The sequence below is a fragment of the Leucopleurus acutus genome (assembly GCF_964270905.1).
Source record: "Leucopleurus acutus genome assembly, chromosome: 12".
NCBI lineage: Eukaryota > Metazoa > Chordata > Mammalia > Artiodactyla > Delphinidae > Leucopleurus > Leucopleurus acutus.
In genome coordinates this window covers 73,788,070-73,815,651 of record NC_139154.1, presented here as the reverse complement: position 1 = coordinate 73,815,651, position 27,582 = coordinate 73,788,070, and the positions used below count along the sequence as shown (strand labels likewise).

General features: G+C 48.2%; 1 protein-coding gene across 6 annotated transcripts in view; it reads right to left on the bottom strand.

The window, feature by feature from the left end:
- SPTBN1 (spectrin beta, non-erythrocytic 1) overlaps positions 1-27,582 on the bottom strand; it is a 196,124-nt gene that overhangs the window by 24,919 nt on the left and 143,623 nt on the right. For all 6 annotated transcript variants that reach the window (XM_082852264.1, XM_082852266.1, XM_082852265.1 and 3 more), the window contains 15 exons: positions 27,028-27,108; positions 26,534-26,649; positions 22,700-22,812; positions 21,712-21,899; positions 20,547-20,664; positions 19,034-19,192; positions 18,074-18,376; positions 16,078-16,231; positions 14,514-15,384; positions 14,286-14,423; positions 12,699-13,455; positions 11,544-11,746; positions 6,616-6,706; positions 1,636-1,782; positions 662-925 (listed from right to left, as the gene is read on the bottom strand). In XM_082852264.1, the coding sequence (XP_082708390.1) occupies positions 662-925; positions 1,636-1,782; positions 6,616-6,706; positions 11,544-11,746; positions 12,699-13,455; positions 14,286-14,423; positions 14,514-15,384; positions 16,078-16,231; positions 18,074-18,376; positions 19,034-19,192; positions 20,547-20,664; positions 21,712-21,899; positions 22,700-22,812; positions 26,534-26,649; positions 27,028-27,108 (3,703 nt within the window). The remainder of the gene's footprint in view (positions 1-661; positions 926-1,635; positions 1,783-6,615; positions 6,707-11,543; positions 11,747-12,698; positions 13,456-14,285; positions 14,424-14,513; positions 15,385-16,077; positions 16,232-18,073; positions 18,377-19,033; positions 19,193-20,546; positions 20,665-21,711; positions 21,900-22,699; positions 22,813-26,533; positions 26,650-27,027; positions 27,109-27,582) is intronic.

The following is a 27,582-nucleotide window of genomic DNA, read 5'->3' as shown; positions in this document are numbered from 1 at the left end:
TTACATGAGGAAAACGAGCAAAAGCAGAAGCAGAGGTCTCTCACTCAGGAAAGACCACCCCGGGAAGCCCACACACTGCCGGCTTAGAGACAAGGGCTGGCATCTGAGAATAAACCGACTCTTTTCTTAGGTAGGGGAGGACTCGGCCACACACTGCAAACCTGGCCCAGGGAGCTCCTGCCAGGTTCTGCCACCAACCTGCTTGCTCAACCTCACCAGAGCTGCTTCCTCCTCGATTCAGAGTAAATTCATTGGCCCTTAGATGGGCTTTACTGTGACGCAAAAAAACCCAGATTTCTTTTATTATTTATCAAGTGCCCTGAACAACTCAGGTAACTATCACATACCTAGACGTTATACAGCCAAGTATGCAAACACAATGACCTTCCTTCATGTAAACTGCAGACTAAATGAAATGAATAGTTACTCAACTGTTAAGTGGTGATACTATCCATCAACCAAGATGATAATGAAAGAATATTTCCATGCATGGACACCCAGCACTGCTACTGTGTCTTTCCAGGTGATTCTGGAAATGTCCCACGATGCTGTCAGAGCCCGCTGTGCTGGGTTAAAATCCCTTCACACACCAAGGGGATGTCTGAGAACACGGTGGGCGAGTTAAGACTATCAGGACCACGGCAGGGAAACAGTCACTTGCCTGTTGCTTTTTCAGCAGGATGTTGACACTGGTGAGGTCTTTGCCATAGTCGTCAGATTGAATCTGACTCTCCAGGCCGTGCAGCCATTTGTCCAGATCTGCACAGCTCTGGGTGAAGAGTTCAGCTCTGTTTGCGTCGAAGAGCCGCTGGGCCTTGGTCTGCGTGGTAGACTCAAGGACTTCCCACATTTTATGTAAACCTGTGAGTTTCTCCTTCACCACGGCTTCCGTCTCTGGCTTTTCTGAAATGAGCTGCATTCCTTCCTGGAAAACACACATACATGCAGTCTGCAGGAGAATAGGTGCCACTGTGAAAAACAAACCTGAGATATTTGATCTGTGAGTTTCTTATTCATTCAACACACACACACGTACGTACGCACGCACGCGCAGCCTTTCCACATAGAGTTAACTGCTCAACAAAATTGACAATGGCCTGGCCTACTGTGGTTTTCACAGGCGTGGAGCACCAAGTGATTGCTGGGGCTTAGGGACACTTGAGGCCAATAACCTAAAACTCCATCCCCTCCACATCACCCCCAAGAGACCGTAATACATTATTTTAACCGTTAAGAGTTTGAAACAATATAGAGTGTGAAGGAAGAGAAGGGTGGGTGGGGAATGTCACATTCATGTTCTGTTGTGCTGCAGAGAACCTCCCTGTGCCGAAGCAACACATTTTAGATTATTTAAAATACACAATATTTCTAAGTTCCATGGATCCGCTCAGTCTGTCACAGTCCAGCACACATAACATGATCAACAGAGTGACGACGCCGCCCCCAGGGGCTTGCGGTCCATCAGGCGCAGCAGATGAGACACGGGACTGCTCCCGGCTGTGTCACTTCTGTATGTGGTCAGATATGACTCAAATATGCTGGAAAACGTGCTAAATACAAAGGAGCTCATTTCCACCCAGTTCGTTTACTCACCACGGCCACACCGACGGAGCCCCATCAAACATCTTAACTCACCTTCTCAATTTTGTCAAGCCATTCTTTGTTGGATGCGAGTTCTGCCATAAAGGCTTGATGTTTTAACCATTTACTGTGCAGATTTCTGGCTTCATCATAAGACATGTCCTGGGCTGTAAGCATCTTTTCATTGATCCAGAGAGACAGCTAGGAAAGAAAAAAAAAAATCAGGAAGGTTTCAGAGACTGTAATCACAGTGACATCAGCCTTTCTTCTGCCCGGAAAGAGCCATCATGTCGTACTACACACACTCCACGTTTCCGTGTCAACAGACAACCAAACGTTCACTTTACAACTCTGACCCGTCACAGCAGGTATCTCCACCGTACGGACACTGTACCGGAGCCTTGCTCCCGACTATGTATCTAACATTAAATCCAGGAGTACAAAAGTGCTCCGAGCCAGCTTTCAAACTGCTTGGCACCCTTAACCAGCTATTCCCCCAAAGGCTTGTTTAAAATTCTGCCCTAACCAGGCTAAGTCACAACCTTCTTTCTCCTTCAAAGAGCCGTGCCAGCTATACCGTGTTAAGCATGATTAAGTGTCTTCTACTCTGTTCGGTAATCCTTTTACTTTTAGTTCTTTTATTTAAAAAAACCAAAGCCCCTACTCTTTTATCCCTCCCTTTTCCTTCACAGGCCTATCTATGGGGATGCCAAAAAGCGTAAGTAACTTGCTCACTATAGGCGTAAGGCAGCAACGATGCCCTCTCAACGCTCCCTTCAGGTCTGAGTCACCTGTACCTTTTCCTCCTCTGTCTGTAAAGAACCTTCCATTCAGACCAAGAAACACTTCACAGGACTTGATTTTGAGGCCCAACATGTCTTGCTTGGATCTGAACTCTAGGAAGCCTCTTCACAGAGCCTGCCAGCCACTGACAGACAGATCTGAGAAGCCTGGGGCAGGAGTCAGCCCAGTCTGGCTCCTGGACACACTTCTCCTGCTGGCTCTCATCCTGATTTGCCGGCTCCTCACTGCCTGCCTGTAGTTGGCCACACCAGGGTCCTAATTCCTACCCCATCACAGCACTAACCAGGAAGAGCTTTTGTTTGCCCAGGCGAAAGATACGCAAACAAACGCAGGATCAGCCTGGAACCAGAAGCAAACGTCTTCAAGGGCTGTGCCCTTCCTCCTAATGTGACCACAAGGAGCCACGCTTACACCAGCTGCTGCCACAACGAATCTGCACCCAAACTGCTTCATGGTCCCATCACCAAAGGTTTAGAAATGGTGCATAAAACCAACAGAAACGCTTACAGAATCAACAATTCCGAGGCCATTCACTTGCACCCTGGGCTGCTGCTAGGAAAGGCTTCCCCGTAAATTTGCTTCAACAATACAAAGTCTGTTCTTTGAAAACAATGTCAAGGAGGGTGATGCGGGTCATGGGAGCACCCCGGCTCTGCACATGGGTGAACCCCCAGGCACCATCCCTACGTTCCTCAGGATACTCACCCACCACACAGGAGGGAGTGGGGTTGAAAGCAAAAGGTCGTGAGATCTTTGATGTCACGCTTTATTAAGGGAAAAAACCCCAGTAAATCTCGTAACGCCCTTTGTGAGCAAGGAGCATAGATCTGTTACACAGCAGCCGAGACACTAGATTTCCTACTTTAAAAGCATTACCTGTTTTCCTTCCAGTTACCTGAGTAACTAAGATCTGAAATGCTATGGCCGTTCAATCTAAGGAGAAAAGAGGTTAAAAGGAAACCAAATGGTAAAACTTTCCCCTGTACTCTGTACACACACACTAAACACAATAAAAGGCATTTATCCGAAGTGCAAAGGACATTCACATATTTGCGCTATTCATAAACACCTACCCAAGAGAGATTTTTAAAAAAAGAGCTACATAAAAATCAGAGGCTTATAAACAAATCTGCTCTTTGCTGAACACATCATCCTACAGATAAAGCAGCGTGCAATGCAGCACAATGAAATGGAGCTTTGGAACTTGCTAGTTTATCAGCCCTCCATCAGCATTCTGGAATCAGAACCACAGTTATTATTTGTGGGCATTTGCAAAGGTCATTTAAGAATATACTCATTCTCTGCAGAACAGAACACTGTGCAGATTGGAAAAGGATAGGAAAAAAATGCTTTGATCACTGGATTAAGCTCAAAGCAAAGCACTGAACTCGCTATCCCTGTGCCACCGCGTCTAGTTATACTGTCCTCCTGGGGGAAAGAAAAATCAATCTCAGAAAACAGGAGGTATGGTGGAAGGGAACACAACAGAAAAGCAGTACCTTTTAAATCATTCATTTTTCAGGATATCACATTAAAATAACGGTACAAAAATTATGATGCTCTTTGTGTCGCTATCTATAACTGGGACTAGGTGGGCCCTGCTCATTCCCACGGCACCGCTGCGGTAAATTTCCCCATCCAGGAAGTGTTTCTCGGCGGGTAGCAATGATGGCAGAATTCACAACCCAGCCCCCTCTAGCCTCTAACCCACGAGGAAGGGAGCGTGACAGCGAGACAACCTGGATTCTCCAGACCTTGAACAATACCAACAGCCAGCAATGGTATTAAATCTGACCTCCGGGTGCTCTGTAAAACTCCACCAGCACAATAATAGATAGGTTTTCAAATGCTGGGCTGGTGCACACACAAGCTCCATTCTCAGAGGTTCTGGCTTAAAAGGGGGTGTATTTTAATGAGGCTGAATGATGGAAAGTTTAGAGTCAAAGAATAGTATCTCTTAATAATAATATCACCCCTTTGCTTGTACTACTCCACTGAGGGTTTTGGAGCCCCAAACCTGACCTAAATTCCGTCACTATGCGGAAACTATATATGCTGATGTGGTACCCCCAGCAGATCCTATGGCTGTACTAACTCTTAATGAGGTTCGAGGAGAGAAAGATAAACCAGGGAGACTTCGCCGAGCAGTCACAAAGAGACCTGCGAATCATCTCCAGGACAACAAAGCCCAGTCAAAACCTCTCTGCCTACTCTGAGGGGAAATCGTGCAGGGCTGAGCCCTCTGGGCGTGCCTAACAGTCACTGGTGTGTGTTCAGGAGGGAACTCCTTGTAACTAAGGATGCTCGTTTGGAACAAGCGTTAACAAAGATCTAAAACTCTACTAAAACTATTTCCTGTGATTCAACTCGGAAGGACTATCGTTTTATCTGCTTAGTTTTCCCACACATTTCTATTTTCAAATCCACACGTATGCAAATGGAAAATGGGGGCTGGAAATTTCAACTGAGCTTCTCTCAAAGGTTCCTCCGTCCTCTCACTTCCTGCTCACTTCCTGGCATTCTTTTCCCCAAATTTAGTCCAGGTTTCACCACGCTCAGGTCAATGAATTTCATCTCAGTAACTTGTCCTTTAAGCAAGGGTATGGAATCCCACTGATTTCCCCAGCACAACACTTCCAATATGTCTTTGAGGTTAAAACAAGTCACTGGTGGTGCTTCAAGGGAAACATCAAGGTACTTCAGGGACCTTCGATCTGGGGAAGGCACAGCCCAGGCTGCAAACATCTCCCGACAACTTTCACTCCCTCCAGTGCTGAAAGGCCACTTGGTATTCACTGCAGCACATCATGCAACTCTACGCAGCTAACCTTGGAGCCCATTACTCTTCCCTATGCCTTGTCTGGGGACGCGGATGCCTCTTTAAATGAGCATCCTATTCAAATAGGTTATTAATGCTCAGGTGTCACTTGAAGAGGCACTCCTGTCCTCAGCCTGTCTGGCTCTAGGCAAACCCCGAGAGACCTAGGTCCATCAGTGTGGCCCTGAAAGCCAACAGACCCTAAGCCACACAGTTGAGGGGCTATCTTCCCTTCTCAAGGTTTAGCTACTAGAGCATATTTTAAGATTCACAGTAAGACAGCAGTTTAATGGACATGAAGGATCGCTTCTGTCACCGACTCTCTGACTCAGCTGTTATTAGAGCCACATTTCTTTTAACACACAGCTATAAGTTTGCACGTGAGGGATTCGTGGTGAGTCCAGTCATATTTTTAGCACATGACCTCGATGCTCTCCCCACCCCTCGAACTCCCCGTCCCCAAGGTCCCTGCAGCTTCACTTGGATAGTCTTCATCCCATGTCTGCCTCCAATGGGATTTAAAGTCTAATAAACCAGAGAGGACCGGGTCTCACTGTGGTTCTCTGGCAGACAGTGAAATACGACGATGTGCTCGTGACCTCACTCATGTGAAGTCAGCTAGATGCTCTTTTCCAACTAGCTTGCAGAGAGAGTGCATTTTTCTGGCGAACTTTAGTTTCCCCAGTTTGTTTACGCACGTATCAGGGGAGCATGAAACAGTTTGAGAATCCTCAGATTAATACCACATGCTAAAACTCAAGAGTTTGAAATCAGGATTACTGCTGCTCTTGGCGTATCAGACAGACACCTGAGGAGCCTGAAAGGTGGATATGTCACTGTCTTCAGTGAATAAGAAAGTCAGTTTCTATGTTCTTAAACCTTTCTTCTTACCTGGGTAGCCAACTGCAGTTCCTTTTACTTCTTTCCTTCTGTACTATTCAATGTGCGTCATTGTAAATAGTTTAAAGTATACTATCAGATGCTTTTAGGTTACAGAATACTTGAGAACATCACTGTCTTTGACGATGGAAATGTTCTAACATCTGCATTGTTCATGTGATACGGCAGCCACGAATCACAGGTGGTTGGCTTCTGAGCACTTAAAATACAGCGCGTATGATGGAGGAACTACCCTCTTAATTTCATTTGATTTAAAATGAGACAGGCGCATGTAGCTAGTGTCTACTGCATTGGACAGCACAGTTCTAGCCTACAATATTCTAGATCATAATAATCTGGTTACTCTAAGCGGTAGCTTGTAGGCTGGAGAACTGACACTGCCCCACCTGCAAATTATATACGTGATATGAATTTCTGGCCTCAGTTAGTTCTATAATTCCAAGGGCTCTTATGCCAAACGCTCGGCTGCTCTTGTGAGAAGAGAGGAAAGGAGGAGTTAAAAGGAGACGCACCTCCTGACAATCTTGCAGGAATTTCTGAAGATCCCTGTTGTCCTTCAGTCTCATCAGAAGCTCACTGGCTGCCTCACGATTCTTCCTATGTCTGTTACAAAGATAATAAAAATAATTTTAAGAAGAGGAAGCAGGGAATCTTGAAATGCAGAATTTACAACTCAGCTTCTTTCCTGGGTCTCAATATACGCTGAAAACAGTTTGCTAACAGTTCTCAATCATGTCAAGGAGACAAGATAACCCGACCCAAAGAGTTTAGCATCCTCCAAATGAGTAAGTCATGGTACAAGAGACCATCACACCTGTCCCAGCCACACAACCGGCCAGGATGCAGGCAAAAGAGCTTCATAAATCTGGTGTTAGGGGAGAAAAACCCTGAGCATGTGCTGAGTGAGGGTCTCCATTTTAGGAACTATGTGAGAATATGAAATTGATCTTTAAGAAGCTCTTACCTGGGTGACAGGCCATGTACATGGCTAAGAAAATGCATAAAACCATGTAACTGGCTTAAAGGAACCTTCCCTGATGACGAGATTCTCGTCAGGAGAAAAACTCATCCAAATCAACAATAAACCAAGAATGAAAATTTTCAGACCTGTGACATCACACACCTAACTCAATCGCACTCTTCATTAACAGATAAGGGTCACCAAGGTTTAAAGAAGTTAAAGCACAAAACGGTAACCGAAAAACTGAAAAGAACTGGAAGGAGCTGCTGAACTTGGGGAACGACAAGGCACGTGGATGCTGGGCACAGGGCTTCCTGGCACACGCTGTGGAGGTGCCAGAGCTCCCCTGCGAGCCTCCTTTATGCGCCCAGGGGCTTCTCCACCAGACTGTGAAGAAGGGCCACGTGAATGCTGTGAGTGCCATGAGTGCCACGGAAAGGGCTACCTCCACGTGGTCCTACTGCCACGGGGCAGAGCCGTACCACACTGAGCATCGAGAAGCATCGCCGTAACACAGCTCCCCCATCTTCCCAAGGAACCCAAGCGCCAGCCAGCCAAAGCGAAGGGTGCGAAGAAGGGCAAAGGAAGAGTGCAGATGGGGAGGGTTTGGTTTTTCATTCCAATTCCCAAAGCGATTTCTTGCTGCAGTGCCTGGGCAAGGTCTCTCGACCAGCCCTGCCTGCCCCCATGGCAGGGAGGAAGAACACGACCTCTGATTCTCTACAACACCAAGAAAGGGCAGCTCAGGGAGCACCTCATGCCAACTGGCTTTTAAAGAACCTTCTTCAAGAGCAAGAAAGACCTTACAGTGAAGCATGTGTCACACGGGCCTGCAGTGGCTGCTGGCAACAAGGGACAGTGGCAACACTGTAGCTACCATCTTGCCTGGGGACCAAAGGGAAATGCCCTCTGTTCCTACGGGTACCGGCGACTACAGAACACAGCAATAGCATGAATGGAAATAATACCGTCAGGTATTATTGTTTATTATGATATGTTTATACCACTTAGGCAAAATGCAACAATAGAAAAGTACTTCTCATATAATGCTAAACGAAGAGAGTTTATGCACAGCCAATGATACAAAACTCCAAGGCACAAATTGGAAAAGCAAAAACTAAAATGGCATGTGCTGAGGGTGAGATTAAAAAGTAGTAGTTTCCACCTCCCCTCCGAATTTTTAACATTGTGGCTTTTATAATAAAAGGCCAAAGCCCCTTCACTTCATTGCTATCCTTTCTCAAAGATCAAAAATTTTAAAAAAATGTGTTTTAAAGATTGTTAGTGATCTCGGACTAAAGGAATTAGTCATCTAAAAATGTGGGTGGGGAAGGAATGTCAAGAAAAGTTCTTCAAGTTCCCAACCCTCAAATTCCAGTCACTATTCGTAGGGGGGGTTTAAGAGAAAGAGAGCAAATAAAGCAAACCTTCAGGAGGAAGGTAATTTGAGTTGGAGTTAAGTCACAAAATGCAAGAGTCCTGCCTTTAGCCAAAGGCCTTGAATGTAAGTTCCCGTTCCCTTCCCTGGCGTCACACAAAAAATGCTACGATGGCAAGGAGTAAACAGAGACACGGGCAGTTAAACCAGGACATGCGACTTTGAAGCTCGTAGAAATAATAGGAGTAAAAATAGCTTCAAACGCTGGGAAAATTTACTAAGAGAGAAATACCACTGGACGGAATCTTGAATGTCTCTCTTACATAATCAAGACTCACACGTGCCCAGTGGACTTCTGCCTGGACAATTTTCCTCTTTCGGTGGGTGCATGAAGGAGGGAAAGGCCAAATGGCGATTTAAGGCCTCAGGTCCAAACAACACAGATCAGGGGGGCATGAGGACGGCCTCTGAGCGATGTGCTCTGCGGGACAAAAAACAGCTACACAGGCAGCTGGGGTGGTTGCTGCTTCAGAAAACCCTCGAGAGAAGTGAGCACGGCTTAACTGTGCACTAGTGGTCGCCAATGGTATTCACGGGAAGCGAAACTTGGGAAGGCCTTTCAAGGGGTGATCGTGGATTTAATTATAGGGAAGGACCTTCTTAAACTTGGCCGTAGCTTCCCACACTCCTAAGAGTGCTCTTTGGGGCAAGGTTAAATGTCTTGTTTTCTTTCCATCTCTCACCACCTACCGCTATAATGAGACTCAAAAGCTCCTCACCACATGAGGCAGATACTGGGCTTAACTGTGGTTCTTACGGAAAATAAAGAACCACAGGTACCTAAGTAAAGTGGGTTGGTGATTTTTAAGCTTTTTTTCCCACGTGAGATCAGGTCTGGCTTTACGAAACTGGACACTTTTCCTTTTCTCCCAGGACTGCACTGGGGCTGGAATTTCCCTCTGAGCCAGGAAGCTCAGCCGTTCACACCCCCCTGAGCAGGCTTGGACAGCGGGCTCCTTTCCACCCAGTCACAAGCCCTTTAAAGGCCACTCATGCCCCACCCACATCTGTTAAGAGTCAGCGTCTCTGTTCTAGTACTTCTTCTTCTCAACAAACTTCAGTGGTAATCGACGAGATTTCCAGAACGTAAGCAGGTTATGATGATTTTGCTTTCTACAAAAATAGCTTCACGGGAGCGTCAGAATGTTTCTGGACGGGGATCAGATCCAAAGAGTTAAGATATTTACTTAGCATGTGCCCTGACACCACCTGGAACTCAGATTTGTATATTTTTTATAACAGGCCAGTGTCCTCTGGGGTCAAGTTTCCGATCTTGAGGCCTCTGGGGATATTAAAGTGAAACCAGAATTCGGTTAACACGTGCTGAGGAAAATGAGAAAATGTAATCCTCCTGAGGGCAGATCACCAGAAAGCCCCGTCCCCCTTCCATCTCTCTTACGCTTAAGGATAGCAGGGAATCTTCTTCCCAATGCTTTTTTGACAACAGAAATCCCCAGGAGGCCTTGGAACCCCACGGGCCCAGGCTCTCAGTCAAGGACAAAAGGAAGGTTAAGCCGCACTTGAGAGCTGCTGAAGCATTCCCTCACATCCAGGAGCCTCCGGTCTTGACAGAGTCACCTGCTTCCAACAAGCCCTTGCAGCTGCAGCATCAGGGGACGGATAAACACACTGAGGAAGCTGCCAGGCAGCTGCACGCCTGCCTGAACACAAGTGTCCCCAGTGGCCCGGCCTGCCTTCAGGAAACCAGCTGTGTGCACCTAACAGGGAAGAACATGGTGTATCATGTTTACAAAACAACATGAGATTTAGCATTAAGAGAAAAGAAATTCCTTCTCCTCCAGGTTAAGCCTGTCTTGCCCAATCCTTGTTTCTCACACTTATTGAAGAAGGGCTTGGTGGAGGGATATTTTTCTTTTTCTTTTTCGTAGCTGTTTTGAAAGCAACAGATACAAAATTATAATGAATATACCTTACATCCTATTCCATAGTACCACCCTGAGAGCATATGGTTTAGGATCCGAATCAGTGCAAAGCACAGACTGATTAAAGGCAGGAGCTCAATCTTTACAGGGCAAGAGCAGTTCCCCTCTCCACTGCACACTGTAAGACGTTCATCTGGCCCAGGGTCCCAGGAGACCCTCTCAGACAAGGTAAGAAGGTAAGTAAGGAAACGCTCTCAGCAAGAAGTTCTTCCTCCTCACTGCACTTGAAGGCCGGAGAACCCTTGAGGAAGAGGGCTGTTTCTCGGTGACATCAGTCTCACAACGAGCCCTTAAATCTGGCCCAGGCTCCCTGGCACCGGGGAAGATCAGCTGCAGCAGAGGCTAGTGACTGACCCAGATGGGCCACACCCAGAGAGAAGTGGCCAGTCCAGAACCAAGCCAGATCTGCCCAGACCTCCTACTTCAGTAATAACCAAGGCAGAGTTAAGAGGCAGGCGTGAGGGTCTAACAGAGAACACTGGCCAGGGAGAAAAACCTTTTGGAACGGCAAATAAATAAATAAATAAATAAAAATACAACAAGAGCATCTCATCTTGGAGAGGCCTTGGCAGAAAAGGAGGAAAAGTCTTTTTTTCTTATTATGAAAAAGATCCTATTACAGCATCACCCAAGCCAGTTTTCTAAGAAAGGCCTGATGGTGTTCACTTTTGCCTCTGCCAGGTCCTCAGGACAAGCCAACTTTGCCCTTCCTCCCTGTCCCCTCCTGAAAGGCCTCAGAGGAGTCTTGTGTGAATGAAGGTGAATGTGGGCTTGGCTGGGGAAGCGTCTGGCTTTCGGGGTCCCACTGGGTGACACCCAGAGGTGACGTCCCAGAGGTGACGCTACGTGTCACCTCTCACAGGGCAAGCAAGGCTCACACCCCACCGCTACTCAGCACTCTGGCTCTCCTAAGTCTTTGGTTAAGAATTAGTCTGGCGTCTCAGGCTTTCTTTCTTTTGTAGATTAAATTTTGCTAGGTGCCCACGTCCTGCCCACTGGGGGAATTTATACCCACAGCCCCAAAGACGTTGGCCAGTGACTCAGAGGCTTGACAGCCCCAGAGTGTATGACTCCCTTGAGAACCTCAGGACGCCGCACCTGTCATCGATAGAGTCCACCTTCTCCTGGATGCGGTCCGAACTGATGTTCCCATCGCTCACCAGCCTCCGGCCCGTCTCCACGACCGCATTGATCTTCTCCTCGTTGGCGTCCATGGTGGTCATGAAGTCCTCTTGTTTTTTAATAGCTGCTTCAGCTCCTTCCAAGGTGGTGGGCATTTCAGTATGGGCCAAAACATACTCCTTATTTAAAAAGGGAAAAACAAAATCAGAGCAGGGTGAGAAATCACGAAATACAACTTGCTTTCAGAACAACAACAAAAAAGCACTCTTTCCTACATTCTGCATTTCCACGCAACATACTTTGCAACAATTGCTTCGTCACACTTACATGAAATTATCTATGGAGTCAGTTAACACAAAAAGTTGGGCGGGGGAAAAAAATCCCAGTGGGACACCGCAAGTGACTAAATTTCCCTAAGTGGTTAAATGCTCCTATTTTTTTCCCGAAGAGTGAGGGACATGAACAAAGGTCTGTGCATCAGCCACAAGGGTCCACTCATGTGCCCATAAGGTGACAGCAGCAGACCGTTCAAACCCAATCTTTTAAGAAGGGTTATCAACCACAATGTTGGCGACCATCCTTAGCTCTTTCTCTTTCTCTAATCACTGCCCTTGGGTCATTGGGTCAAGTCCCTGACCTTTCTAGAGCAACGAAGACAGAACCATTCAGAAAGAAAAAGAAAGAAAGAAAAGAAAAAATCCCCTAAAATACTGGGTTGGCCAAAAAGTTCGTTCGGATTTTTCCATAATCTTACGGAAAAAGCCGAACGAACTTTTTGGCCAACCCAATACTTTTTAGATTGAATTAACACCTCTCAGAATGTCGCTAATTTAACGAACTACTATGAGGACATACGTACTATGAACCCACTAAGAGGTCCTCGACCGTCACTGCAGTGGAACTGTACTCTGCAAGGCAAGATAGCCCCTGTGGAAATCTTCAGCTCTATCCCCTACTACGTTGTGATGGGTTTCAGTGCCTTAGATGTCAGGAAAAAACAAATGTCTTTCCATTATTCTTCTCACTTCCCACAGGTGAGGTTGAAACCAGCAGCCCTGGCAGAAGTGCCTCCAAAGGCAGCCAGGGCCCCTGCTCCGACAGGAAGGGAGCCAAGGCAAGGAGGGACGTTACCTGGTTGTTCAGGAAGGCTTCGGCCTGCTTCGTGTCCCGCAGGAACTGCTGGTAGGCGTGGGACTGGGAGAGAAGGTTCTGCCTGTTCTCCCACATCTTGTGGAGCTCATTCCACCCAGTGTCCAGGGCCTGCAGCCGCTGCCGCAAGAACATGTACTGGGCGTCGGTCTGGCCCTGGGTGACCATCTCGCCCATGTCCCTCATCTTCTGGTAGTCCTCCTCATAGTTGTCGATCTCGTTTTTGATGTTCTCGTGCTGCGTGAGGAGCTTCTCAGCCTCGGTCAGAGTGTTGGGCATGTCCTCCGAGGCGATGGCCGTCTGGGTCCTGGAGAGCCAGGACTGGAAGTCGTCCAGGTCCCGCAGGAACTGCTGCAGCTTGCTGGCCTCTCCCAAGGAGGCCTCGCGGTTCTTCAGCGTGGTCTTCATCTCCTCCCACACGTCGCTGATCTCGGCCAGCCGAGACAGGATGGCCTGGGCCTGGTCGGGGTGCTCCGACTCCAGCTTCTCGGCCTCCTTCTGCAGGTCGCTCAGCTTTGCCTCGATGGCCACCAGGTCCCGCTCCATGCCGGTCAGCTTGCGCTGCAGGGCCATGACTCCTGCCAGGTCGTTGCCCAGGTCCTGGGTGGATTCAATGACCTTGGTCTTTTCCCGAATCCAGGACTTGGTTTCGTTGCACTCGAGGTGGTAGTTCTGGATGCTCAGGGCGGAGAGGAGAGCGTCCTTCTTCCGGTCCACCAGCTCCCTGAACTGACTCCACCTGTGGGTGCAGGGGCGGAGGAGAGAGCAGAGTGGGAGAGAGGCCGGAAGCTCACGGCTGGACAAGGAAATTAACAGTGACGGTCGAAGCTGCGACTCCCCCTCCAACTTTGCTTTGACTACATGCGTTTTGGAAAATCATCTCCCTCAGTATATGGACACCTAATATCGCCATCGAAACAGCTCAGAGACACACTATAATCGGGAAAGAGCCTGACAAGAGGGGGGACTTGTCAAAGGAGCTGCAAAGTCAGCAGTGACAACACACCCATCCCCCAAAGAGTCACTTAATTCATGTCTGCGATGCACATTTTACTCATCTCCGAGTGGCACCTAATGAACGTTTCCCACACCCAAAGGCCTCAGAACCAAGGCCAGCTTGCCACCACGACCTACTCAAATGTATTTATTCAACAGAAAGATAAGACCAGGACAAAGGTCCACCTTGATAATCAGGACTTTCGTCCACCAATTACGTCTCAAACATGCTAAAACCCTGTTCCAGAAATTATTTTAGAAGACACAGGACAGGTGCCACCTTGATGCCGTGATCCACCAGGCTGGGCACAGGTCTCACACCCAGGCCCTCGCTTCCCACATTGGGAGGGGCTGCCCCGAATGATGTCACTCCCCCCCCCCGCCCCGCCTCTTTCTCAGGGACACTTCTTGAAAAACCAGGGTGTGTCGAAAGGCAGATGCCGACATCATGAGGTCAGCGCCACAGTGTCAGTGACCCTGTGCAGGAAATTCCTGACCGCGAGGCTCAGCAGGCGGCCTGGCCATCCCGGCCTGGCTCGCAGGGAGCTGGCCCGCCCCCTGTCTCATGCTTACCTCGTGTTGAGCTTGTCCTGCTGGGCCTTGATCTCCTTCTCGCTCGGGTGGCCGCTGTGCATCAGCTGCCGGGCGATCTGGTTCACCACCGCCACCCGGGAAGCCTGGTTGTTCATCTCTGGCTCTAGGCTCTCGAATCTGCAAAGGCAATTCAACAGGGAGGTCACCTGCTCGGTCACCTCGGCTGCGAGGGGCGGGAGGGCCGGTGTCCCCGCGGCACCCGCTTACCTGTGCTGGATGACCTCCAGGTCCTCCAGCTTCTCTGGGATCTGCATGTTGTCGAGCCACTGCTCCTTCTCGTCGATCCAGAGCTCGCAGGCGCCGGCCTCGCTGAACATCTTGTACAGGGCCAGGGTGTCCTGCAGCGCCTGCTTCCGCAGCCGCGTCAGCTCGGCCACCTCCTTGTAGCGCTCCTCGATGCCCGCCAGTCGGCCCTGCACGTCGGGAGACTCGGCATGCTCCTGGGGGAGGGCGCCGGCCTGCTCGTGCAGCGAGTCGATGGTGGGCCGGTAGTTGGCGATCTCCTCTGCCACGTCCTTGTGCTTCTTGACCAGGGACTGGGTGGAGTACTCGTCGTGGCCCACGTCGCTGCTGGAGACGATCTTGAGGATGTCCAGCATCCAGGCGTCGATGTCGTCGGCGTCCGCCTGGAACTGGTGCAGCAGCGAGGCCTCCTCCAGGCGCTTCTTGCGGATGGCCGAGAGCTGCTCCAGGTGGGCCCACTGCTCGCGAATGTAGGCGATCCGCTCCCGGATCTTCTCCGACCCGAAGTGCTCCTCGGCGATCATGTCTTCGCCCTCCTTGATGGCCTGCTCGAAGTGGCCGCTGCGGCCGCTCATCTCGTCCTCGAACGCCCGGTGCTTGCTGAGCAGCCGCACGACGCTGGTGAGGTCCTTGCCGTAGTCGTCGGAGGACAGGATCTTCTCCTTCTCCCGGATCCAGCCTTCCTCCTCGGCCATCTCCCAGAAGAACTTCCAGAGGCGGCGGGACTCTTCCAGGCGGGCCCGGCGCTCGGCCGCCAGCTGGCAAAGCTCTTGATAACAGAACTCCATGTGGGCCACGCGGTCTCGGATCACCTGGGGGTCGCAGGGCTTGTAACCTGTTTAACGCCAAGGTGGGCACGTGGGTGTGACAGCGGCAGCACAGGCTCCTGCGCGTCTGCAGGCAGTCGGCTACACCCCCGTTCTCCCTCCTAGACCACCAGTTTACGCTAAGTGCAGGGCCACGTTATGGGGCAATGGAGTACCTTCTAGGACCTTGACTGGATGAGGAGGGAGAGGCAAGGATAACTGCTACTTTTTTTTTTTTTTTGCCCCAAGCATTATTTTTTTTGATCACTTAGGAACCAAAAATAGCAGGTAAATTGTAAGAAAGAAGGCAGCTGCATTTAATTGTTTCTAAAACAGAACAAAACCAAATCCTTCCAAACATCCTTTAAACAAAGATATGCACAGCCAGGTGTGAAAGCCATGAGGTGTCTGAGAGACACACCAGGCTATCGGTGTGCAGAGTGTGGTCTGGCAGATTTCAGTGGCCAACATCAAGCCACTAAAAACCAACCAGCACTCGAGTACGGAAGGAAAAGACAGGTCCATTTCAGAATGGCAAGACAGAGTTAAAATGTAATGGAAGGCCACCCTACTGCATCTCATTATACCCAGGACACGGCCCACTGGGAACCCACGATAGCAAGGTAACTTTAAAGGTCCCACTGCCACACATAACCCATCTACGTCTCTGGAGATGGACTTCTGGTGACGAGGGGGTAACGTCTGGAACGGTCTGTCTTTACCTTCCCCGTCTGTTGCAAACTTCTGGGCGGAGGCATTGACACCTCTCACCCGCTCTGCCTGGATGCCAATGTCCGCTTCAACCAGGGCGTGCTTCTGTAACAGGTCTTCCACGCCGAGCAAGTGTTTGCCATAGTCTTGAGACAATAATAGCACCTGTGCGCAAGAGGCAACAAAAAAGGCATCCATGAATACAACCTTGATGTCAGCGTCTCATAACCTTTGGACGGGATGGGAGCCACCAACCAAGCTGCACCCTCCCTCCAGCCGGCCATCCTCCCCATACCTTTAGGGGAAGATGATGGCATGCAAACCAGAGCAAAACAAACCCAGAAGACTGTAGCAGGAGAGACGTTATAAACTAATGACCATCTACCTTGGAATAAGAAGTCAAACCTATACTAAAAAGTAAAGAACAGAAAAAAGAAAAAAAAAAAAAAAAAAGAGAGGAGAAACCAGTATGAAATATAAACTGAGCCTCCAAGAAGGAAGTGCCTGCAATAACAACCATTCAAGAAGATAAGATAAAGGTAACAGAGCTGTTTCATGTCAGAGTTTAAAGACGTCTCCTAGAAGTTGCTGACCCCTTAACTGGATGCTCTCCTCACCTGCGAGCTCATTGGTACACCTCTGCGATACTTACACAATCCACGGGAGAAACACCTAGTTGAAAAGCTTACAAACTACATCTCTAACCAAATAAGAACAGGGTCAGGTGACTGTCATGCTTAGGAGGTCCCGAGCAACATCTCTGGTTTAAGTTTGGGCCCACTCATATTTTCTTTCATTTTTTTCCATCAGCCCAATTTGGGGCCCTCATCACACATCCTCTCCAGATGGAATTTCTACTTCATTCTTACTTATGAGGAAGTCTCTGGCCCAATCGGAATTATAAAGTGCATGACGAATTCTAAAATGAAAAGCACATCTCTGCTAGATTTTATGAACATTTCTAGTTTAAGAGCTCAAGACAGACCATACGTGAGAACATCATAAACCTGGGACAATAAGAGGGGAAACTCATGGTATGAAGTGACCTTGCTCCCCCTGCCAGGAAGAGCTCAAGAGGTAAGCAAAGGACAAGGGCTTACATCCCAGGAAGGAAATCCCTCGCATGAGGTCAAGGCGGGGAACACAGCGTGTTGAGATAAAGGAGGCTTCACGGTACGGCCTGAAATCAGCCCTGTTCTGTCCTAGCTACGTGGCTAAAGGCCTGCCAGCCGGAGAACTGCTTGACACGGATGAGCTTCCATCAGAGGCTTGCATCAGAGGACACGGACAGGCACAGGACTACGGCACAACGGCAGGTCTCTTCCTGGGTTGGGGGAAAGCTGGGAACACCATGCCCAGAGCTGCCAGTAAAGGAAGGGGAGGCACAAATCGGCACTGGCAGCCCTCTCCAACCAGCGTGCCGCCCTGTGATACACACACATATCTTGCACTTAATTCTCGCTATAACCGGATGAGGTAGATGAGGCAGATGGTAGGTAAGCTCTCCGCTTACAGGTGAAGGAAGGAGGCTCAAGGAGATCGGGAAGCTCCGGCGCTCACCATCTGAACGCTGGCTGCCTGGTTCCCGGGATGCGCTCTGTTCACACTGCCTACTACTCTTCCGTACCACCCGCCTGGCCTCTCCCCAAAGCAGAGCCACTCACACGTAGACCAACGAGACGGAAAGGCAGCCCCAACTCTAAAAACTTAAAACCACAGAAGACCACAATTTGATTGGCCCCCTACCACGGGATATACCTAAATTAGACCTGAGTCACAGCAGCAGCCCTCCAGCTATGGAACTGACCTTCGTCACAACTTCTTCTCACTTCACGTCTCATTTAACTTGTGAGCTAACAACCTTTCCGTGGGTGACATGGCCCTTCTCTGGCTATAAGTGGGCGATCAGACCAGGGGCATGGCTGTGTGTTGGGGGGTTAGTGGGCGGGTCCCAGACGAGAGAGGCCTGACTGGATGGGCTCGGGCCTCCATGCAGGCACGTTTTACCTTCATTTCATCCATCCAGTCCATAATGTAGAGCATTTCCTGGAATATCTTCTGCAGCCCCAGGTTCATCTCGAGGCGCTGCCGCCGGGCCCTGAGCAGCTCCAGCAGGTACTCCCAGAGCCGGATGACGTTGTCCTTCCTCGCCGCGATGCGCTTGATGTCGTGGTAGTTCTCCGCTTCCAGCTCCCTGGCCACGGCCACCACGGCCTGCACGCGCTCCTCGTACGCGGCAATGTCCGTCTCGATGGCCTCGTGCTTTTTCGTGGCAGCCTCGACTGCGGGAAGGTCAAATCCAAAGTTGTCCTAAGAGAAAAGGGAACGAAAAGAAAAGAAGCACAAAATTCAAAAGCCATCCAATTTGGAACAAAGAAACAGAAAATGGAGGTGGATTCCTGGGCACACCCCTTAATCTTTGAGGGGGGGGTCCCAAAGCCAAACGCCGACTCCCGAGTCCCGACCCCCGCTGGTCTCCGCCTTCCTGAGGGCCCTTAGAACTGTGCTTGGGCTCAAATGCTGTCCCCAGAGCAAACCAGCAACTTCTCACTTTACAGAGGGGTGCAGCACATAGGTAGCACCCGACTTACGAGACTGGAGCAGGAGATGGCTTTGGTTAAGCCAAGTAGAAAAGAAGCCACTTACTTATTTCACGGCCAGTCTAGCTGCCTTGAAGGCCAAAGACTGGGAGAAAGAGAGAAGTTTTTAAATATGAACGGTTCACACACACTCACTGGCTCCAAACAAACTTTGAGCTACTTCCAGATCTATAAAAAGTTAGGTAAATAGAAGAGAAAATGTATTAGAAATTATAAACATCCTCTTCATGGGAAGTGGGTGAGATGACTTGACAGCTGCTTCAGGATACTGGATGTTGACAAACAGCTGTCCTAGGGCCACTGAGTGTGGTCTAGGTTCTAGCGGACCCTGGGAGCAGTTTTCTTGAACACTGTTCTAGAGCAGTACCTGGGACACCAGACGCTGGTTCTCGCTCAGCCAGGTTTCCCTCATAGCTGCCTTGCGGTCAAATCTGCGGGCGAGCTGTTCCAGTTTCTCCTGTCTTATGAGCTCGTTCCGCAGGGCCAGTTCTCGCTCATGTTCCGCTTTTTCCAGTCTTTCCCAGGCCTACAGAAATGAAAGAGAACAGTTTCCTGCTACGTTCAAGGAACAATCCTAGGCTGCAGTTAACAGCCAGTGCTTCTCAAAAAGACGTGAGAACTTAAAAGGGAAATCCCATTCCCAACCTCACTGACTCTTAAGCCTTGGGAAAAAAATCATTTTCTCTCAGTTGAGCCCCATGGGAACACTCTCCCCTATCTAAATCTAAAGATCCTATGTCACATCTGGGAAACAAAACAGTGTAGATATGGAGCAATGTAACTAAGTTACAAAGCCCTTAACTTTAATTGAGAGGAAGCAAAGTATCTTCAACTGCTCTGATGTAAAAAAGATAAATGACATCTTCTAAAAAATCCTATTATGAATCTCTCATTCACCCCACTCTGAAGTAACTTTTTTTTTTTTTTTTTTGCGGTACGCGGGCCTCTCACTATTGTGGCCTCTCCCGTTGCGGAGCACAGGCTCCGGACACACGGGCTGAGCGGCCATGGCTCACGGGCCCAGCCGCTCCGCGGCATGTGGGATCCTCCCAGATTGGGGCACGAACCCGTGTCCCCTGCATCGGCAGGCGGACTCTCAACCACTGCGCCACCAGGGAAGCCCTGAAGTCACTTATTTTTAATTCACGTATCGGAGTATTTTTTTCCAAAATACTCACCAATTAATAAATTCATTCCTATGAAATACATCTTACTTCACATTAAAAAAAAATTCCACTTAAAAGAATCTAAATGTGTACAACTGACCACAGTTCTAGATTTTTCAGATTTCTCTTGGAAATAATGCCCACCATGAAATTCTGTAATTGCAGATGTAACAGGCATGGAAACAAATTTTTTGACAGCTTCTTGACGGAAGGAGTCAAAATCCTAAGCCCTAACCTCTAGGGATTCCAGATACAGGAAATAAGGTTTTGAATTCTCCCTTCTGCAATTTAAAGATGTTTGAGCCAATTGCCTGAGACAAATGACAGGTAAACTGATTATGTATCTGAGTGACAAGGTACGCAGGCTGAACCTGGTTTGATAAAATCTAACACACACACACACACACACACACACACACACACACACACACACACACACACACACACACACACACACACACACACACACACACACACACACACACACACACACACACACACACACACACACACCTCCAGCCACCTGCCCCCAAACCACCACAAGCACTCCCTTGACCCTCAACACTTTGTGAGCAAAGACTGCCGCTTATCAACTCAGCAGGCCAGGATCTCTTAGCAATCAAGACCCACTGATAGAACCTGAAAACCTACAGGAGGCTAGCGCCCACACAGGAGGGCAGGGACCATGAAGGAGGCCAGATGGATCGGTTTTACCTTGTTAATGTCAGAGATGAGCTTCCCCTCCCGGGGCATGTAGACCTTCTGGTTATTGGCCCTCATCTTGCTCTGAATAGTGAAAAGCAGGACTTCCAAGTTCCCCTTCTCAGTAAATCTAAGCAGAGAAAACCAGCCATAAACATTATACTATATTTTGTTCTTTCAAAAGGAAAAATGCATCTACTTCTAGAGAAAAAAATAAAATAAAAGAAAATAAACACACTTCGTGCAGCCTCACAATTTTAAAAGGCATTTATCTCCGGTCTGACTTCTATGTGAAACGCGTGTGTGTCAGAGAAACAGCAGTGGGTTAGTTTTTGGGTACTGAAGACCTCAGTATGTGCCAAACTGTGGGGTTTTTCTTGTGGTTCGTTGTTGTTGCTGAGATTTACAGTCGGGGGCACAGAATGCTACTCTTTTGTTAATCAACTCAATCAAGATTTAGACCCCAAGCCGCGGATGATGAACTTGCTTCATTTGGAGAGCACAGCTGAATGCATTCAACAAGGATCATTTCAAACGACCACCTAGGGTCACTGTCAATGGGTTGTGGAGACCTCAGCCAGGAATTCACAACTGAGTGGAGTTTTCAGAAAAAGGAGGGATGACTCTTGTCATAATAAGCAAGAGATAAGGGCCACAATCTTTACTGGACAACTACGTATCTTTAAAATATGTGAAAAATCAGACTTCTGGGGGCAGCAAAACCTGATCTGAACGGATATGAAACTATTGTTTTTTTAATTCACACAGTGTGAATAATTACATGTTTTGCTACAGATATGTGAGGAGGCTTGATATGAGTTAACTGCCTCAGAGCCACCTGGCATGTACCGTTACTTCTCTAAAATCCAGAAACGATGGAATTCTGAAACACATTAGGCGCAAGAGCTTTGGATAAGGAACTGGGGACCTGCACCGTTTCTTGGGATTCTCACGTATCACACATACCAGTGGCACATTTCTGCTAGAAAGGGCTCACAGAGAGTGTAATTTGGAATACATCTCGGCAACACAGGCTCAGATTAAAAGGAGCAGGACAGGCCGCTGGCGAGAGGCATTCATTGAGAGATGAGACCATGCAAGTCAGAAAACAGGGGTCTGCGGCTGCAATCACCTCTCTCCCCATAAGAAGGGCAAGGCATTACACTCTGCATCTTACTTGGGCGGCTTCTCCACAGTGCGGTAGGTGTTGAAGGCCTGAAGCTGTTGTTGAACCCCAACCAGCGAGTTGGCAAATTTGCGGTTGTTCAAAATAATGATGGTTTGTTCAATCCACTCCAGAAGGTCAGAGGCAAGGGATTCATACTTTTCAATCATTTTTTCTGTTTCAATAGCATTGTCGAGCACCTGTAAACAAGAGTCAGAAAAATGGAAAAACAAGATCGTATCCCTACGTAAGGGAGACATGACTGCAGCCCTATGGGAGCCCGCATACACTTCAGCACTGGCTCTGAAAACGGTTCTATGAGACTTTGGCACAACAGTTTTTAAAACTCCAAGAACCATGTGCTAATAAGCACTCAGACCGTGGCTATCATTTGTGAGCAATGACAGTTTAACTCAACTGTAATTGGTTCTGTAACCTCCCAACCCCCAGGCAAGGGTTTCAGATCCTGTATGACTCCTGATGCCTCAGCTCCGAAATTCCTAGAGGAACAAAAAGGGCTCTATTTTGCTTGGTCCTGTCCCATGAACGCCCACGGATTTTCTATTCCATTGCACTGAGAAGACAATGTCATCTGATCTGCGGTGTTCTGAAATACATGGCAGGGGAACGTCAGCCAAACAAAAAACTTAAAAAAGCGTTGACACTGATGAGGCCTTTCCAAGCGTGGTAAGTAGAACTTCCACGTCCATGACATCAGGCAACTCAATCAGATCTTCAATACCCAATTTTCTGGCAAGGTTGAGGGGAGGGGTGTTTCCGGGTCTGAGATCCCCCTGAAATCCCTTCCTGAGTATTTTAGCCACCCACCACTCCTGCCTCCTATTACTCTTTGGGATCGAGAGGCTGCTGCCCACTTCCCTGCCGTGTGGAGAACCTGCCACGAACTCCCAGTAGCTAAACGTCTGAGTGCATGGTGGCGGCACATTAAGATGTGAACCTTAATTATGTCTCACAACTTACAAAAGTGGTGTGAGCTCACCTTTCCAATTCGTTTTCCTTCAACAGCCAAGGCCTTCATCTTTGAGAAGTAGTGGTAATAAGTCACCACATAAGTGATAATGGACTTCTCATCAGGGTGGTCCACACTGATATCTGCAACCCAGAGAAGATTCTGTTCAGTACTCTGCTCACGGCACCGTCAACCAGGCAGCAGGAACAACCTGGAACAGCTGCTCAGCACTGCACAGGCCCGTATCTTCATTTTTTGGGCTTGAGAGTTCTGCCATCGATGTGTTAATTATAAAGTTAACTAACAGGGATGAAATCACCTCCCTGGCTCTTTTATTATATGAACATTCATAAGTGCCTTCTACTGCAATAAGAACATAAAAGTCTTTTTTTCTTTTAACATCTTTATTGAAGTATAATTGCTTTACAATGGTGTTAGTTGCTGCTGCATAACAAAGTGAATCAACTATACATATACATATATCCCCATATCTCCTCCCTCTTGCGTCTCCCTCCCACCCTCCCTATCCCACCCCTCTAGGTGGACACAAAGCACCGAGCTGATCTCCCTGTGCTATGTGGCTGCTTCCCACTAGCTACCTATTCTACATTTGGTAGTGTATATATGTCCATGCCACTCTCTAACTTCATCCCAGCTTACCCTTCCCCCTCCCCATGTCCTCAAGTCCATTCTCTACATCTGCGTCTTTATTCCTGTCCTGCCCCTAGGTTCATCAGAACCACTTTTTTTTTTTTTTAGATTCCATATATATGTGTTAGCATACAGTATCTGTTTTTCTCTTTCGGACTTACTTCACTCTGTATGACAGAAGGACAAAAAAGTCTTAATAGACATGATCCTTTCTCTAGAGGACCCCAGGCCACCGAGATGACAAAATATATACAAAAGTACTAAGCAGAAATGAAGAACATAGTAAGAATTGAGTCAGATATCTCACTGATGTGGCTACCACCCAGACACACCACATCCACCTCCCTGCCTCCCCGACCCCTAAGCTGGTCTGTGTTTCTCTGTGGTCCTTATTTCTGCCAGTGGCACCAGAATCTTTCCCGGCCACTAAGTCCATGGACATCTTTATCTCCTTGTTACCCATATATCTGGTTAGTCACCGGGTCTGAGACCTGATGATTCTATTTATGGAATCCTTATTGTCACTCTCGGGTCCAGCTCTCACGGTCACATAACCAGACCTGAAGCAATGGCTTCCTCACTAGGTCTCCCTGCTACTCGATTCACTTGACACACCTTGCCTAGCTGATCTTCCAGAAGCACAGCTGTGAAGCACAGCTTCCTCCCAAGCCCAAATTACTCAGAAGTGCCCTACAGTCTGAAAAATAAAGTATAAACCCCAAAGGCCTCTACAATTTGCCCTAACTTTCTTTCCCTCCCTCCCTTCCTTCCATCTATCCATTGAATACTTATCACACTTCCTCTAAGTGCCAAGTGCCATTCTAGACATTTCTCATTCTACAGCCTACTGGTTCTTCTAAGGCACTACAGATCTAAACCAAACTGGACTATTTACCACCCTCAATTCCCAATATTCCTTCCAGTTACAGCCTCCCTTTGTCTGAAAGGGCCTTCCCCAGCACATCACCTTCTTCCTACCCTTCAGGTCCAGCTCAGAAGCCACCACTCCAACACAGCCATTTCCGATCCCTACAGCTGGAATGACTGTCTCCTCGGGCTTTGTTTATCATTTGCTTTCTGCCAGGTCCTATGATTACTTATGCACATTTCATTAGTCTTACAGGACTGAGTTTCCAAGGCAGGAACCCAGTCTTGGGAAGCCCTGTGCCACCGTGCCTCCCCACCTCCTAACGCAATGTCTATATACAGGGTGGGTGGTCAATAAATATTTATCGAGGGAGGGAGCAAATGAATGAAGGTGGTCAGTCTTCAGGGTATGGCAATGTTGAGGGAAGTACTCAACTCGGGATAGACGGAGGAGAGAACACACAGATGGCTCTCTGCTGACGTATGGGGCTCTTTTTTCAATGTGCCTCCGCACACGCGCCTTCACTTCTGTCCTTCCTGGCAGCCCTGTGTGAGGCAGGTTGCCTCTCTTGTTTTAAAGACTTGACTACCAGGGCACAGGGCGGGAAAGCTCCCTGCCCAGAGTCACTGAGGCAGCTGATGGCAGAGGGGGCCACAGCTACTGTTCCCACCCCAGGGCCCCTGTGGCCAACTCCTGTGTCTGTTTGGCCCCATCAAAGTGGGCCCCGTGGATACAGAATTGCAGGAAGGCCAGGAAAAAATGCCATCCCTGTATGCAATTTAATAAACATAAAATGTCGACATAACTGGGAAGGAGTGAGCAAGCAAAGCCTTTCCTAACTTGTTTACAATTTTATTGTAACTGATGCTCTCTGGGGCACCAGACAACTAATAGCAGCTAAGGACAACTAATCATCAAGATCCAACCCACAGAGTAAGTGACATCGACTGCTTCTTTTAGCTCCTTGTCTTCGAATGATCTGGGGAACATCAATCCCCTTTTCGTAGTGGGTGGTGATTAGAAAGATTAACTAATGAGCAACTTATTAAATTTCTTTTTGTCATAGTGATTAAAAAAAAAAAAGAAGATTCTTTATCTAAGCACAAAGAGCTCGGGCTCAGGGAGGATGCCTTTCCAGAGTAAGGCAGGGGTTAAGCACAAAGATTTATCACAGTCCAAGGAATTTTAGTTTCGTGTTTATATTGAGAAATCGTTTAATGGGCTAGCACAAAGATAACTTTATCTCTGCTTCCTGTAGTGAAACTATCAGTGCATCTGATGCACTGGAAAATAGCAAGACGCCTGCCTGGTAGCCTCCTGACCTCGATCTGCCCTTGGGGAGTTCAACTTCCTGTTCTATATTTATAAGAACTTTAAACTTTCACTCACATACAGTTTTTTCTCTCTAATATCTGCTAACAGCTGAGAGGGTCTAAAAGGCTCCAGCCCTACAAACAAATCCTCTTACGTCTTCAATGCTTCTCGACATCAGAAAACGTTCCTGTGATAGCTCATGCTAAGATGAAGCCTACAGTTAGGATTTTGGTAAGCAAGGGATTTACAACCCATGGGACTGTCCCACACAGGTCTGCTCCACGTCACCCGCAGTCAGTCTGCAGGGTCCTGCTGCAGGGATCCGCAGAGCAGAGAGGTTGGTTCCGTGCAGAGACTGGGCCGCCAAGCAGCCAGCCACGAGGAGGGGCTGCGCGTGCTACTCCTTCTGCCACCCACACGTTCCGGGTGCACCTTCCTCACTGAAGCTCTTCGTGCTCAGGAACAAACACCGCACAGCCTCCTAAGGAGGCCCCTGCCCCTATCTCTACCCAGGCCAGACCACGCTCTTGCCACCGTGGGATGAACGTCAGTCAACAAGCATGTATGGAGAGCCTAAGGCAGGTTCGCTTCCTTGAGCACAGAGGCTAAGAGGCTTCAATGACTCCCCAGTGCCTGCTGAATAACCTCTAAAGACTGTAACCTGTTGGGCCCCCACCCAGCTTTCCAGTTGTATGTTTCCCAACAACACGCTAACACCACTCCCAATAAACTGTTAGTCCCCAGTCACACCTTCCCCTTTCGCAGTTCCTTTGCTCACACAGATCCCTCTGCCTGCCACGCCCTCTCCTCTGGCACATGTGTAAATCATACTCATCTCTCAAGGCCTTTTCAGACGTAATCCTTTACACAAATCCTCAAGTAACTCCCACACCAAAATTAAACTCCTCTTCCTTAGATAATTCCCAAAGCACACTGTACAAATTAAACAAACTGACACAAAGCAGATTTTATATTTACTCCTCAGCGCTAGAGATGCCGAAGGTCCCACCTCTTACCCCTGGAGTCCTTACCTTCGGGGTCCAACAGTTTAGTGAGGCCGAGGTGCTGCTCTGCAAGGTTAAATGCATTCTGCAGATTGTAGTGTGCATTGGATTTCTTTAGCTTGTCAAAATCTATCAGGTCAGGCCTGTGTAGAACAACAGTGGAACAAAGATTTATCACAGTGGCTTGAAAACACACTGTGTGACCAGTGGGACTCGATTACTACTCCAAAAGTGCCCACTTAGCAGAGTAAAAGCCTACAATATTAGTTAATCATCCAACAATGAAACCCGATTTTTGAATAAACAACCTCAAAGTTTATGAAGAAAATGGGTTAAGTCGTTTCTCTGGTTTGGGAGAATTTACACATTCTCTCTCACCTTCCTCACGGGGAAGGCAGGAATTTCCACCGTGATGCAACAGCGAGGGCGACGGACATGAGGACCGAAAGTCACCCAGATCTGCTACACAAGGATGTCAACATTCCACCCCCAAATTGTTAGCATGACCTCTAAGGACTCACCGGTGTTTGTGTATCAGTGCATTGAAGGCCATGCCGTCCCTCCAGCTAGTGGTGAAATTGTGAATGTTGACGTTGGGGTACCTAACAAACACGAGGCACAAGACAAGAGCGACACAATCATCAAACAAAGGTCTGTGCTTTTGCTAAACACAGTGTTTAAAAAAAAAAAAAAGTCTGTAGGCACTGCGAAAATGTCGGGCAGTGAATATCAATAAGGACAATCAAATCGAAGCTAAGATCCGCCTCAACTTCTCCTCGTTGGAAAATAAGAATAAAACACACGCCCACATGGCTTTTCTTCCTTGGTAATTCGATCTGTGATCTGCGTCCTTGACTGAAAACACCAGGCTTACTGAGAAAAAAGTGACCACAACTAGATGCCTCTGAGGCCTCCTTGCTTCACTGGCTTTCCACGCCCCCAGCACAGCTATCAGAACCCTGCAGACACCAAGACCCGAGTTCACACGGCACTCCGGGCGAGGAAGTAGCTGGGATTACCTGTTTTATTGTAAAACTCAGCTCTCCTTTCTTCCTTATCCCACTGAACTGGATGAA